Here is a 15,877-nt window from a genome sequence, read left to right on the forward strand (position 1 = left end):
GATCTTTTGATTATTATTATTACTATTACTATTATTATGAGAAGTTCTATAACAGTTTTAATTGAGTGTCGTTTTGCATGTTATTTTAATATATGGTTAATCGCGTTTGATTTTGCCTTTCCGCTTCCTTCCCGCTTACTTCCCTTTCAGTATCAGTAGTGTTCTATTCTAATGTTTCGCTACGGAACTTTGCTGACGACTTCGGCGCCGATCGCTTTTTCGTCTTACCGGCACTACTTTTTCTTTTTTCTCTTTTGCTGCTCTCTCTCTCTCTCTCTATTACAGTAGTGGTGTAAAAACCGTGTGATTAGTTTGCAGTATTCGAGCTTGAATTGTATATGCGTTTTGATTCACTTCAGCGGTATTCGGTATGGCGTTTGAAAAGGGTGGGGGCGAATGGAAAAATGCTTTGCTTCCACAAATGGAAAAGAGAAAACGGATACCAAACAAGGGAGGAACAAATATACGCTACGCTATACTTTCTTTGCGCTAAAATCACTAGCTTCTAGTAGTTGGGTGTTTCCTCTGCTGTGTGTTTGATATCAGAAACAGGGGTACAGTTGGGTTGGGTTAGAACGCTGTATGATCGTGGGTGATTTTATTATTTTGGTTCACCGCTCCCGATAGTCAAATTTCCTCTCATTTATTTGATGTGATTTGCTATATGTGACCGTCATCTAAAGATACGAGCTCGTATTGTACTACTTTTTCTATTTGATCGCTTTCTTGTTTCGCAATTTTTTTGATTAGTTCTCGCTTATTCCGCACCACGTTGCCTTACAATCGGTTTCGGATTTGTTCAAGTAGTTCAATTTCCTTCCACAGTGTTTGCTTCAATTGGGTTTTGTTCCTTTCAGCATGCGATCATCTAGCACTACAGGTGTATCTCGCCTCATGACTTAAGAATCTAACATTAGACTAGAAAATATTATATACGATCGCGCTTGCTTTATAATCAATTCGTATGAATCCTTGCACCTAGAGTCACTCGAGGGGGGAGAGAATTCAGAATAACGCACTGCCCGAAGGGTAATCTGACTGCAAAACTAACGCCTGATTCAAAGGTGTGGTACGTTACTACATTAATTTACTTTATTCGTTTTGCATTTGCCCTGGTTCGTTTCCCTTTTTCCGCTACTGTTCGAAGCGAAACTTTGAAAGCTTCGCGAGCTTTTACTGATGGATGTGGATCTCCTCTAACCATGCTCTACATTACAAACCGGCCTACTGCGTTCCTACTGGAATAGATTAGAGGAAAAGTAACGTTCTAAGGCGGATAGCATGATGTTGAACGTACATGAGGCGCCATGAGACGGCTAGAGAAGGCAGGAAAAGAATATTCCCTTTCCTTGTTTAGCTACATCTGAACAGGGTGGCGATCATCACTGTCAGGGAACGGGGAGGGGAAGTAAGGGAGAAAAGATCTCGATTGGTTATAAAACATCCTCTCCCTTTAAGTGTAACTATATTTGCTAGAGATAGAAAGAGAGATCGATTTTTTGTTGTTTAAAGTGATTTGTTATCTCCTCCCTCTGCTAGATGTGCTGTTTCGTGTGTATTTGTAAAATTGAAAAAGTCGCGTAATTTAAGTAAGTGGTGACACAAATTGACGACCGAAGAACCCTACAAAGCTGTAGGCTTGCTTCCCCATCCCCTTCGTGTGTGTGTGCGTGAGTCTCGTGTGTACTAAGATACTACGCATAGCTACCATAAACGGGTTGTTGATTGATCCCACCAGTTTTTGCTCCACGAACCATGAATTTTATGCGATTGAATCCGAAATGTCTAAACCTCCGCAATGTTTTCACACAAACGAACACCGATACAAACACGCAACACACATACACACACGCAACACATCGATAGAGTGTCATGGCAGCTGGTGAGATTGTAAGTAGTTGTCGTACTTAACTTTTTCCCAGCCCTGTTGCTTCACGTCTGCAATCGGAGTGTTTCCCTTTTCCTTTTCCTTCGGTATAGTCCTTAATTATTGTTCGTTTCATTCCTTGCTTTACATCCCTGCAAACCCTGCATTGTCCACAAACACGGTCGCTTCGCTTCGTATTCAATCAGGCCGTCCGGTTAGTATATGTGATCGATCGATCAAGTCTACTGTGACCTACTCGTTCTCTACTTATCAAACGCATTCTACATTAACCGCTAAAAAAGACTTTTTACGTCGTCGTAGTAGTTAGCAGCCGTCACAAGCTAGCCTCGTTTACACATCTACATCAATTATTCTAGTAGCGAGTCCTCGTATTGGCAGTCTTCCACCATCTCGTCGGTCCATCTCTAGCATACACATCTGAAGTCCTTCCCTGTTTTTTTCGTCTTATTTTCGAACGAGAAGAGGACAAGGATCAAGCTTTTGCCTCAACTAAGTACACAAACTCACGTGAACTGATGGCCACCTTGCTGTACGTGTGAAGTAAATGTCCTCCACCTCACTCATCTCACACCCCTCTTTCCAATGCTTCGTCTTTCTTTGGCTTGGTCGGATCTCGCGAGAACCCTCCTCCTCCTGCTTCCCTTTCAGCGTCTCTCACAGCCGCATCAATGCCGGCGCCGGCCGTAACCGGTGCGCTCGGTCGGCGGGGACCACCGGGGCGGGGTCCGCCTCCGGTGTCGACGGCCCTAGGCCAGCTGCATCTTCTTGCAGTTGCACAGCCACTTGATGATGCGCGCGTTACGCTCGATGATCGACGGCGGTTCGCTGGTGCGGTAGAGTGGGGCCGGACCCGCCCCACCTAACAGGGGCACACCTCCATCCGCCTGTCCACCGACGCCCGGCTGTCCGACGGCTCCAACGGCACCGACCAACAGCTGCGAAGCGGGCGCAGCTCCACCCGCTCCCGGCCCGTTCGCCGTTTCCGTACTGTCCGGCAGTTTGGTCGAATCGATGGTCGACACGTCCGAGAAGAAGACGGCACTGGACTCGTCGGAATCAGCGCCACCGCCACTGCCACCACCACCCGGTGTACCACCACCACCACCAGTAGAGCAATCGTCCGAAAGGCGATGGATGTCCGAGGACGCCGAATTGTGATGGTGTGCGGTGCTGTGGTGATGGTACGAGCCGGAGGATCGGCGCTGCAGCGAACCTCCCTTCGGCGCGATGTACCGATCGTACGTTTCCTCGTCCAGCCCGAGCCGGTCGAAGAACCGCTCCAGCTGGGTGAGGCTGTCCGAGCGCGAGCGCTGCTGCTTCTCGAGCTGCTGCTCCCGGTCCCGCTCGCGGTCCCGTTCACGATCACGCTCGCGCTCACGATCGGCACGTCGCTCGCGATGGTGGTCCCGCACATCGGCCGCCGCGACCGGCAGCAGGGTAGTTCGCTCGGGCTGCGAACGGTTCCAGTAACGATCGCTGATATCGCTCTTGGAGCGCAAGATCGGACGACGATCGTCGTCCACCATGGGTCCACCAGCGACCGCACCGGCACTGGCACTCGAACCCGGTCCACCACCGCCCGGCCCGCACCGGCCACCGGACGACGGTGACGGATTGCTGACGGCCGACTGGCGTCCGCTGCGGTTCTTGAAGCGCAAACACTTCTGCCGCTTGAACGTACCGAGCGGTGGGCTGAGATCGAGCTGGGCCTGCTCCGGGGGCGACAGTGGGGACACGGGCGATAGCGGTGACATGGGCGGGTTCTTGTAGTACTTCCTGCCACGCTCGTCGTAGTACTTGGCGTGCTGGCTTTTCGACAGCTGCTGCTGATGGTGTTGCTGTTGCTGTTGATGCTGTTGCTGTTGCTGCTGCTGCTGTTGGAGTTGATGCTGCTTCTCGCTGTAACCGTCCTGGAACGCTTCCGGCACCTCCGGTGTGGTGAAGTTGAGTAGACAGTCAGCCTCCTCTCGGATCTTCGCCCGACACTCGATGCAGTCGTAGCGCAGTGGAGGAATGCCGTACGCGTAGTACGAGTTGCCGCTGTGCTGGGTCGAGGAGCCACTGTCCCGCCGATAGTCGCCGAGCATCATCATCGAGTCTTGCCGGTCCCCTTGCGATGACAGCGTGTGCTGCTGCGAATGGTGCTGCTGCTGGTAGTGCTGTTGCTGTGAATGATGCTGCTGCTGCTGCTGCTGCATCATCATTTGGGAGTGTGGAAGATGGGACAGCTGGTGATGGCTTGATTGGTGCTGCTGTGAATGTTGTTGCTGTTGCTGCTGTTGCTGCTGCTGCTTGCAGCACGGTTCGCTGTGGTGCGTGTAGTGACCCGAGGATCCGCCCGAATCACGGTTGAAGGAGCTGCCGGAACGGTTCGACCGATTGCCCCGGCTGCAGCAGCTGAGCGCCTCCGAGTGTGGCGAATGGCGGCTGCTCTGCGAGTGCAGGTCCGGCAGCGACTTGTGGCTGTTTATGTTGTACGATTGCGTTGGAGAGTAGTCCGACTCGTCGGTCGGATGATGCCCGGAGCCCGGCACCACGGCCTGCGAGTGCGAGTACGATCGTTGGTAGTTGTAGCGGCTGCAAGAAAAAAAGATCGTTTTTTAGAAGCATTCAAAGCGAAATCATAATGCGCAAGCTTACCTGTGGCCGCCTCCCATCGAATGTTTACCCTCAGGGGAACCACCGTGCTGCTGCTGTTGTTGCTGTTGTTGCTGCTGCTCGGCGTACTCAGCCGGTGGACTGATGGCACGGTAATCATCGGTCAGCACCAGACTGTCGTGCAGCCCGCCGTACAGATAGAGATCGTCATCGCCGCCCGGGTGCGGTGGCAGGGACTGCGGCGATAAGAACGCACTTGGGAAGAACACGGACACGTCGCTCGGCTGCTCCGGGTGGACGGTCAGCTGCTGCTGGTAGTTTTTCGGCGGCTGAATGTAGCCGATATCGTCCAGGCTGCCTCCACCACCACCCCCACCGACCATTCCCGTGCCGATGTAGCTCGTTTCGAGCGGCTGGCCGTATTTGGAATTGATCAGGCCCACGTCGCCGGCCGGGGGCATTATTGTCTCTTTGCTGTCGGCCGCGTTGAGCAGCTTGCGCAGCTTGGTCTGCAGCAGATCCGAACCGGAGGAAGCACTTCTTCGGTTGGTTGATCGTTGCTGTTGCTGTTGCTGCTGCTGTTGCACCTGCTGTTGCAGTGCCTGGCTAACGGCGGACGATGGAAGTGTTCTTGAGGGCGATACCATGTCTGTGGATAAATGAAAGCGACGTAACGTGTAAGGTATTAGTAATAATAATAAAAAAATCCTCTAAATGCATCGGCCGGGAATCGAACCCGGGCCGCCCGCGTGGCAGGCGAGCATTCTACCACTGAACCACCGATGCTTGGTTGAGCAGGGACAATCTAAATCGCAGCCGGCGACTAGAATTTGAACATAGTAATCTTGTTGTTGGCTTGCATGTTTGGCTTTGGATCAATCGTGTTTGGAAATAGATTAATAGAGGGATCAAGAACAGATTACATATGCATGAAGATAACTTCCCGCTATCTTCAAATTACAGTCGATGAAATCGTATTTTAATCTTAGTTTCTTACACTCCGTCTAGTATCCGTTGAAACGTACTAACATTTTCCGTCAATTGAAGTATAGTGGAACGGCATTTATCCGGGATCTTTTTATTCGGTTGTGTGTTTATCCGTGGTGTTTGGAATTAATTGTACAACATAACCTTGATATCTATAACCAAAACTACACCTTTACTCCTATAGCCACCTACCCAGGTAAGTCAAACATTTTATATTTTATACTATTTGTGAAAAGATTTTTTAAACTCAATTTAGTGATTTTATGCTATCAATATTTTTTTTTTGTTATAAATGTACGGTTTATGACTTGAGAAGTATGTTTGACATAGGAAAACTTTTTGAATATAAATCATAAATATAAGTACAATAATTGCTATGATATCAACGCAAAATGTGTGACACAACATGTAAATCTCAGATATTTTCTTCAACAAAAATGCAGATCATCAAACCTAATGGGATTTTCATTTTTTTGTGACTTGAAATAAATATGCAAATAAGTGTAAAATAAACCACATGCACATATGATAGCAGTTATCCAACTATGCGGTTAAAGACGTTAAACGCTCTACTTTGTTTCTAAAACAAAAAATATAACGTACATGTTTGTCTTAAAAGAGTGTTTAAAAGCGTGCACAATATTAAGATATGACAGAAAATGCCAATAGTCATATTTGTTAACAGATGGCACAAACCAAAATAAATTTCGATTGAATTGGTTGGCACAGTTGGCAAGAAATTTGGATGATTAAAGAGTTGTGGTATTTAAGTTAGATCCTTTAAATTGAGACGTCAGACAGTCTGTATGGTGTGTGAAGCCCTTTCTATCAGCTGTTTCCGTGGTGTAGTGGTTATCACATCCGCCTAACACGCGGAAGGCCCCCGGTTCGATCCCGGGCGGAAACAGAAAGATCTTTTTTATATTAGGTAAGCATCTTTGTTCATAGGATCGTCTACCCTGCCAGACCCAGAGAGACCCCCGGAGGGAGGGAGATGATTCTACGTCATCGCTATTCAATGGAAGTATACTTACACGATCCGCTGAGTGTGCCCGTACTGCCGCACTGTGCACCATCACTCCTACTCTGCTGCGAGCCACCTCCTCCACCCCCACTACTTCCACCACTACCACCACCGCTGCCACTACCACCACCCGCACTCGAACGCTTGTTCAGCAACTGCTGCTGACGATCGAGCACGGTTTCTGACTTGACGTAGAACGGTTTGCTTTCTGCCAGCAGCTCGACCGCTGACTTTCTTTTCGAGCTGCGCAGCTGATGGTAGCTGCTGAGTGTTTGCGCATGCTGCGGCGGCAGCGATACCGACTGTGAGTGGTGATGGTGATAGTAGGCCGGTTGCGATTGCTGCTGCACGGATGACTGTTGCTGCTGCTGCGAGGAGATGGCAGTCGTGGCGGTAGAAAGGTACGAGGTGGGTGGTGTGATGATCTGCGACGGTGGCGACACGGACGACAGCGTGTGATGAGAGGAATGGTGACCTGGCGGCGGTGGCAGTGAGTGATGCTGGCCGGCGTTCGATGACTGCGTGTGGTACGGCGAGTGTTGGGACAGCAGATGACCCTAAAAGAGGTCGAAAGGATGTTGGAAAATGGTGAGTACTGGTCATGGGTAGCAAAGGAGGCTACCCCCTTTCTTGGGTGCCCCTTTCTTTACCTGATGGTGACGACTGCTATGCCGCGGACTGTTTCCATACACTACAGCTGCCATGATTGGTACGATCGATCGCTTACTGCCACTCTGTTGACTACTAGTTTGGCTTTCTCGCACACTTTAACGAACAATTCAATTTTTTAAGGATCACGGTATTTGTCTCTTAGCGTTAGAGTTCAAATGGGTGACAAAAAGTTCTGCTGAAGTACATTGTAGAACAACCGTCACTTTATTAACAATTCCGAATACGAGTATTTAGATGATACTACAGCTTCTGCATAGGATTCTGTAATTAAAAAGATCAAAAAAATTTTAGTATATTTACAGAGATACAAAGTACTATATTTTTAACTATAATATCTCATTAAACTCAAAATTTTTTTTATTAAAAAAACCCCATTAAATTATTCTCATCTAATAATGATTATTATGCACGTAGGCAGTACTCATCAACAACAAAATAGTTAAATTCAATGCATCGGCCGGGAATCGAACCCGGGCCGCCCGCGTGGCAGGCGAGCATTCTACCACTGAACCACCGATGCTTCGTGCAAGATGGACGCTTATCAAGCACCGGCCGGTATGAGCCGTGTTTCAAACAAAACCTCTCTACATGGTATGTTATGGATTGATGCTAACCGAAGCTTATCTTTCCCACCCAACTCACATTTCTTGCCTTAATAAACGGTTAAGGTAGTCAGCTGCTTTCTTACCACCAAAAAAGCTTGCGGTGTAGCGCTTCAGAGAGACAAAAACACTTCCACCCGATACACCGATTGACAGCAAACTGACAAAACTTCCGCCTGTGCTAAGTAAGATCGACACCTCGAATGTACCAAAAAACAGGCCCCCGAACAGGCCATAGACGCCAGAACGTTTTTTTTTTTTTTTGTGTATGATGTTGTAGGTTATTTCGGTTATTTTTGGATCGCCCCTAACCGTACACAATTTATGCAAACCACCAACCAGTACGGTTCGTTCGACAGCCTTCGCTCTCCCTCCCTACCCACCCTGTATACCATGGCGTTTCGGGGCTGGAGACGGAGACGTTCATCACTAGCACCACCACCTGGAACACATTATAGACTCAATCCTTTTGACTGAGGGGCATGCGCGGGTTGCATGTGGCAAACGGTTGGCAACAAGAACAAGGCGCGTCCCAAGCAACGTGTACGCGCTGATTTCTTACCACGGATCGTACGATACTTTTGGCGTGTGCCAATTGGTGGTGTGTCTCTTCGGTGTGGTGGTACGCATGGTCGTGTTGCTGAAAATATATAACATCGTCAGCAGATTGCACCTAAACACGGGCAAGCATGAAAAAATAAAATAAAATAACTCCGGCCGCATCCATGACGAAGGGGGAGGTGTGTATATGTGTTTCCTGTTGGATTGTTTTTCGGCGAACACAGTTTAAAAACCTTTAGTAGACAGCTTTTTGTGTTGCTACCGAAAAGACAAAAATGTAATGATCCACCTGACCAGCATGGAAAAGCCCGTTCTTTTGGCACGTTTTCGGTGGGACGGAAACCACACTGCTACTTACTCCTCCACCTTTTTCGTGTGGGGTTTGGTGGGTGTGGCGACACTTTTCGCGTGCCGTATCAGCAGCTTGGGCGGCAAGTGCCGGTTCCCGGACGTCATGGATCAATTTTCGGATAGCGCGAATGGAAAATTTCGTCCACGCTTGCGGGGGTCAGCTTTTTTGTGTTGCTCTTTGCTATTGTTGTTGAAAATATAACATTGCACAGTAAAACGCACGACTAGCTGGTGTGAATTGATTGTTTAAATAATAAAAAAGTGGTCCATTGCATCGGACGATCCGAAAACGTCCACTGGGGCCTGGTAGTGATGGATATGGATCGTACGATCGCTTGTCATCGTTTTGATGGTAGCTGTCGCAATCCTCCGAAAAAAAAGGAAATAATTTTACCACTGGCAAATTGTCACGAGGTCGTATAAAAAAAGCTTTCAATGTCCCGCACATTGCTTCAACTGGACTGGACTATAAAGTGTTCAAAAGATGGGCGAAACTAACCTTGAAAATTAAAGGTTGAATCAAATTTAGTGAAAAATTCATCAGTAGATTGCTGTTTTATGTTGCAGGCTTTGTTTTTTTTAAAACGCAATAGTAAAATAATGTAAATTATGCCACGGCATGCAGATGATCTAAATGAAGTCAAAATATTGTGATTAAAATATAAATACAGACTTCAAGCAGCAAGTTCAGTGCGAACGATCTCCCCTGTCTGGTACAATTTCGGTGAGATAATGTTCGTGTGACGTTTGCCCGTGCTACTTAAAGTGTGACTTCTCTAGATGAGTTGGGTTTGCAGATCAAACGATCATCGCGCAATGAATGGTCGGGTGCGCGCCCCGAAGTAGCCGGTTGGCACAAATTATCCACCCGTGAAGCCGACGCTCCGTTCGCCATGACCAATTCGTCCGCCTCAAGTCATTGTTTTTGGCGCCAAGCTGTATGGTACCGGCCACGATTACGACATCGGAATTCTGCAACTTTTGCAAACGATTCTTTCCAGCCTTGTGCAGCGGGCAGCACTTAGTGTACCACTGTCTTTAAAAAGCCATTTAATAGTTAGTGATGGATCGGTTTCATATCCAAGCGCAATGTAAAAGTGCAGCTGCCTCTTCCGGTAACTGAATAGGGTTTGCGCAAGATTTTGCACAATCCCGGATGTGTGCGACGCGGTAGAATGACAGTACAGCAGAGGACAAGAAAAATGGAAACGCAACGAAAAGGTAGCATCGGAAGAAGTATGTCACCTGGGGAAACGGTACGGTGCTTCGCGATGCTGAACCTCCTACCAATGCGTACACACGCAACGCCATGTTCGATATGATCGTCGACCTGCTGCGCGTCTTGTAAACAAACCAACAACGGAGGAGGCTGTGTCGTTTAGTGTTCGCGCCGATGAGCAACAACAAATAAAGACGAAGAACTGCCGATAGAAAAACAATAAAAAATAGCTGCCAATGCTCAGCTTACAGTATAGCAGTGGGCAGTATGTTGACATTGTTGAGTCTGACAATATTGCATTTGGAGAGACTATATGGTAGCGTGTAACAGGCCCAAAGATTGCAAAGAATTCTGTACGGTTTGATGATCGTCAGTGCGTGACGTGGAGTTTTGTTGTCACTCGTTGCGGTTCAGCACGTGCCCATTAGCTGATGCTGCTCCCGTCAACTGATCTGTCCGGTGCGGCACCATTTCCCATTTGTATTCTACTGCAGATTCGTAGGTTTTTTGTAAAAAGCTTTTGATGAAGGAAGTGTTAGAGCGACACAGTTAGATGACAATGGTGGTGGTACGAAAAGTCCAACTTCAGGAAGTACAGTGCTGATTTGCTGTGAGCAAAACCACACTACGGTACACTGAACTTGACCGCAAATCGAGGTCGTAGCATAGACTACTGAAAATGTTTATTGAGAGAGCTATGGGCCATTCTAAAAGTGAAAAGCATACATTTTCCGTAGAATGTTTTCGCCATTAGCATTATAATTTAGCATAGTTGTTGTAGGTTAGGATGTCATCCATTTCGATAGTTTGATGTCATGGGGCCGTGTCGCTTTCTCTGCCCAAAAATTGGTATTGGAGAGCATTTTGGAAGCAGACCTCATTACGCTGGACTTTTAGGTTCCGGAGACAGGTGGAAACGTCTGGCTTCATTAGATACTTTCTAGTCCATAAAGAGGTGTCCCGGAGATGGAGGAGCATCGACACGGCGAGAATGCAGTGGCAGATGCAGCATACAGAATGAGTTACAGTTACAGAATGCGAGAGCACCGTTGTACCGTCGCATGCAGTATGTGACATGGGCCGGGCTGGCAAGAACAAAAACTGCTACTAAATATCTCACGATGTGTCTGCAATGATAGCCATGTGTACACACGGTTCGTTGTGCCACTGCTAGAATGGGCCCGTGGAAACCAGGTGGTGACACAACTTCCTGCCCTTTCGCCCAGAAGCTGAACAGGAAGGAACAACATTCATTGCCCTTCTTCATACTACTATGCTACCCCACCCCCCTGACGACACACCAAACCCGGAACAAGGGCCACGATGCTACGGGGTGTGCTGGTCGGGCTGGTCCCGAGCAAACGTCTTGCCTGGGCCGGTAGGTTCATTAAAGTTTAAGTTATTGAACGACGAGGGACAAACAAAAAATCGAGTCATCGAACCGGGATTGGGAATGAGAATGCTACTCTGTGCGCCGTCGATACGCTGCTACTTCAGCAGATTCAGCTTCAGCAGACACAAGCCGGTGTCGCACTTACAGGACCCGGGCACCCGGGGAAAATGGGTGGGAAACGCGTAAATGTGTCTACGTGTCATGAATTATTAATCGATTCACTTGTCTTCGTTCACCCACATTTGGGCAACGCTGTGTTTGGGTTCTTGCTATGGTTGCTGGAACCGGCTTTGGGTGGCTTGGGTTTTTGCTGCTCATTTATGCACTAGCTGGCAGGGGTGAGCAAGCTTTTTTGACTAGGTAGAGCTTTTATAAAAACATATATAACAAAATTATTCTAAAATTCATTGAACTGATAGTGTATTAATGGACACACTCTGAGAGTAGTTTCTTGATATAAATCTTGATTTAATTCAAAAATCTTTTGTGAGATGAAATGCAATTTAAATATGATTTGTCGATCACTGGCCAAGTCCGCTAGTCTCGTTGAAGCAATTCCCAGCAACCAGTGCAAAAAGAAAGGCACGGAAAAAAAGTGTTGGAAACGGTGTCCCAACTAAAGAGGTCCGTTCCACCCATTCTTAGCTAAATTTGGTACGAAACCGATACGATGATGGTCAACGCCGGGAAGGAAATGCGATCGAATCGGTAGTAGTAAACAATAAATTTAATAACGGTTCCAAAGCATGGACAAATTGGCTAACCGGAATTCTGAGGTCAATGAATAATCGAAACAAATGTGGAAGAGGAGCAGTGCGCCAAAAAGGTCAGTTTGACGCACGATTCTGGGTGGTCTGGTGTATTATGTCCCAAGGTAAGGTGTGGCCAAAAATAGTGTCCTATTTTATCGTAACCAAGTATCTTGGCTCCAACAAATGCCGAAGATGTCCATGCATTCCCTATCAGGTATGGTGAAACAGAGCTAATGAACTGTACATAGCAGAGAGGAGCTGTACGGTACGCAAGCGTCAATCAGTTGCACCCACCAGTGCTGCTGGCGTAGGTCGTGACTTGGGAAATTATACAGATGGTGTCAATTTTATGCCCCTATCCTCTGACAGATATACGACGTGTCGGCTGAGCTCAAGCAAGAAATGTGAGGTGCTGTGAGGTGCAATTATATTCTTCCGTTTATCTTTCTCTGGACGAGTAAGTTTATGAGTCTGTTGGTAGACGTCTAATGCATAACACGCTTAAAAGAATGGAGCAACACAGCCTTGAAGAACGCCAGCGTAAGTCTAAACAGTCACGCTGGATGCTAGGGAAGTTGAAAGTAGAACAGACCACGGCTACGGCGATTAGTACACACATTCGGTTGCTATCAAGAATTAGGTCACAGTCAATGCCTAGACACTACACACGGCATACGCACTAGGAAGCGAGGAAAACCCATTGCGCGTCCCTGGGTAGCCTTTTTCCAGCGCGGTCTGGTCTTTTTACGGGTACGGTTTAAGTTCCAAATAAAAAAAGAGAACGAAACTATAATTTTGACACGTTCGTCACGTTCCACCACTTCTTTCGCTTCCGCGCTTGCGTGCGATGGAACGGTCTGGAGAAATGGTACGACTGCACGCCCCACGGCGGATGGAGGGCGGCGACTCTTCCTTGCCGATGCGTTTATGGTGTGTTACGCTAACACGTGTGAAGTAAATTTGTATACGCGAGTTCAGTCATCAGATGCCGGGCTAAAAGACGTATGCCGAACGCAACGCCATGTCGCGGTTGTCGTGCCGAGTTGAGTGAGGTTAATTTTGTGGCGCTGGGGGTTTTCCCCCCCTTCCGAGGATCTGATATTAATTTCTTCAATTTATTTATGGTTTGTTAAATTGAATATTGTGGTTGTGGGTAAGTGCCACGATCGTGCTGTTGCCTTTCTTCAATAAAACAGCGCTACAAGGTTTTGTTTTCTATCAAGATATTCTGTTTGCAATTTATTGTACGATGCCAATGACGCCATCAATCAAAGGCCCTGTGGTTTTTGTTATATCTTCTTGCTTCCGAGATGGCAAATTCTCCGTGCAAAATTTGTTCCCTTCTAGAAGCTCTACTCCATCGATTCTGTTTCTCAACAATGTTGAACAAATTTATTTAACACCACTAAAAACCACTAAAGTGCCCCCCTGCCACGAGCACAGCGAATCCACAATCGGTGTAGCAGTATGTTTGCGCTGTTTGCTTTTACTGACGGCGGCAAAAAGAAATGCCGCCACCAAGAAAGCCACTAGCCCCACCGCTGCTAAACCTAGCAACACATTAACTCTATTTGTTTTGCTCATTTCCGATTCGATTGATTTATTTACTAAATCATTACCGGTGTAAGCCGGCGTGTGTAGCTACCAAGTACGAGCAGCCGTTTTCGAAGTAGCTTCTTTAGCCTGTCCTATTGTGGAACGCATAGTAGAGCATCGAACGTAGTAGAACAAATAGAGAGAAATAACCGCAGTCGTTTGATCTTAATGACACCTCGATAGTTACGGCAGCAAGCCAAACAGTCGGTGATAGCCGACACAAGAACCTTCTTCAGAAGACGCACGGTTGCGCATCCGTATTTGTGTGCTAACTATTATATCGAAACTCATTCGTCTTGGGTAGTACACTTAGTAGGTGAGGTAAAATATAATCATCCTGTGGCACCCTGCTTCAATCTAGAGATGGTGATGCTACTTTGAGGGGATTTTCCGGAAAGGTAAATCTGATCGAACGCTTCCAATACTTTGTGGAAGTCTTTTTCCTGCACCTTTGGAAGCCTTGCATGGAGCAACAATTTGCAACCGATCACTTAATAACAACTGTTAATTCATGGTCACGAATGTACTTCTGCCTTCTGCCTGAGAAGCTACAGAGCCCATCGCTCCCATGCCGGTATGAAACTAACGGACACACACACACACACCCTGGGACCACTCCCGCAGTGTGAGCAGGAAGTAAGCGAGGACATGGTCCAACTACAACGACTTGCTGTAGATAGTAGCATCAGGGTGTGTGGAGGGTTTTTTTTGAAAGGTTTACTGCCATTGCATTACTTCCCACTTCCATAATCGGTCATCCCGGGCAGACTGGCTGTCTATGCTGCCCTATCCAACCCTCCCGGAGTCTTCCATTCATCCCACACGTCATCCAACCCATCATCCGTCATGAGATTTCGAGATGGGGCAGCACACTGCATCCTCCAGCACTGTAACTGTATAATCCTTTCTTTCCGGTCTTTCGCGAACATTGCCCTCGCTGGCCGGGGCGTGCAGTTTGTTTTTATTTCACGCTTTGTACACCATGTCCATCATCCGTGCCTTCTGTCGTAAGAGATAAAGGTCGGATGATGGTTGGACCGACAACTAAAACAAAAAAAAAAAAATGCGTTCTTTGCACAGCATGCGCCATAATTGCTGCCCACGACCTTTCGACCATCGACACTACACAGATACGAATTGAAGAGAACGAAGAGAAAAATCAAATGACATCGAGTAAAACTAAAATGAGTCGTCTCCCTACGCCTGAGGAGGATATTAATTTTCACATGATGATACCAGTGTCCGTTCGTTGTTTGCGTGAATCCGAGTTCTTTACGTGTTCTGCTGTAGCGAGAGTAAATTTTGCAAACAATTATGACCACCAGATGGTTGGCAGACAACATCATCATCATCGTTATCATCGTCGGTTGTCACTTAGTAGCATTATGCCCATAAAAGGGTTGTGAGACGGCAAACTGATGTTCAAGGAAGTAGACAAGAATGCGGAACAAAGAGAGTGAATTGTAAGCTCGCCTGAAGGAAGTTATCGGAATCGAGATTGTCAATAATTGATATTAACTTCCCTTAGCTGTAACATCATCGATAGCTTCAATAAAGAACAATTTAATGGAAACTTTATGATAAGCAATTAATCCATCTCCAATAATCGTATGAAACCCGCCACCAGCTCTCGAGCGTGGTTCTTTCTACTGGGTGAAGAATTTAGAGCAACTAATCGTGCCCTCGAACGACAGAGCGATAAATCATTCGCTCAAAATACACATGCTTCAGCTGCCGCAGAGTAAATAGCGCTCCAGTGCGCTGAAACGAATTCCAGCAGGGCACACACACCGAAGGGTACCCGAAACCTTGCCAGCTCGGAAAACAAAAACACCAACTCTAGCGGGACCGTTCAGGGACTGCCAGCACAAAGGCAAGGGCCTGGTCTTGGACAGCTGTGCTAGTTTTACTTAATCCAATGATCTTATTTCACAACTGGACCAACAGTTCGGCATGTGGCATTGTGGATTGGTTTAGAACAACAATTTCCATCGCAGATTCCTTTCGATGTCTTCTAGCCAAGCAGACAATGTCTAATGGGCTTCTGTTGAAAGTTATAGTTTGAAGCGACCGTAAACTTTCTTCGAGACATTGACCTCCACACAATGCATGAATACATCCTCACGGACGGGCCCATATGGGTTGGTCGAAGACCTTTAGAACCTTCTTCTTTTTTTTGCTAACTCAACAAAACAAATAAAAGACACCCCTCAGCGACAAGAACTCGTGAAACA

The 15,877-nt window shown here is 47.1% G+C and overlaps 1 protein-coding gene and 3 non-coding genes across 6 annotated transcripts in view; 1 reads left to right on the forward strand and 3 right to left on the reverse strand.

Annotated features, from left to right (window-relative positions):
* Nucleotides 1-260: 260 nt before the first annotated feature.
* LOC120961462 (homeotic protein female sterile) overlaps nucleotides 261-15,877 on the reverse strand; it is a 35,119-nt gene continuing 19,502 nt past the window's right edge. For 2 of the 3 annotated variants that reach the window (XM_049605855.1, XM_040385177.2), the window contains exons 2-5: nucleotides 7,148-7,430; nucleotides 6,508-7,054; nucleotides 4,529-5,135; nucleotides 261-4,465 (exon numbers count right to left, since the gene is read on the reverse strand). In XM_049605855.1, coding sequence (XP_049461812.1) covers nucleotides 2,635-4,465; nucleotides 4,529-5,135; nucleotides 6,508-7,054; nucleotides 7,148-7,201 — 3,039 coding nt within the window. In that variant the 5' untranslated portion in view covers nucleotides 7,202-7,430 and the 3' untranslated portion in view covers nucleotides 261-2,634. Of the gene's footprint in view, nucleotides 4,466-4,528; nucleotides 5,136-6,507; nucleotides 7,055-7,147; nucleotides 7,431-7,857; nucleotides 7,925-15,877 lie in introns of those variants that run through there. The other variant, XM_040385181.2, reaches the window with a different exon arrangement.
* On the reverse strand, nucleotides 5,202-5,272 carry Trnag-gcc (transfer RNA glycine (anticodon GCC)). Its single transcript has one exon. It is a non-coding gene; the product is annotated as a tRNA-Gly (tRNA).
* Nucleotides 6,308-6,380, forward strand: Trnav-aac (transfer RNA valine (anticodon AAC)). The gene has a single exon. It is a non-coding gene; the product is annotated as a tRNA-Val (tRNA).
* Nucleotides 7,619-7,689, reverse strand: Trnag-gcc (transfer RNA glycine (anticodon GCC)). The gene has a single exon. It is a non-coding gene; the product is annotated as a tRNA-Gly (tRNA).

Source organism: Anopheles coluzzii, chromosome 2 (assembly GCF_943734685.1).
Source record: "Anopheles coluzzii chromosome 2, AcolN3, whole genome shotgun sequence".
Taxonomy (NCBI): Eukaryota; Metazoa; Arthropoda; class Insecta; order Diptera; family Culicidae; genus Anopheles; species Anopheles coluzzii.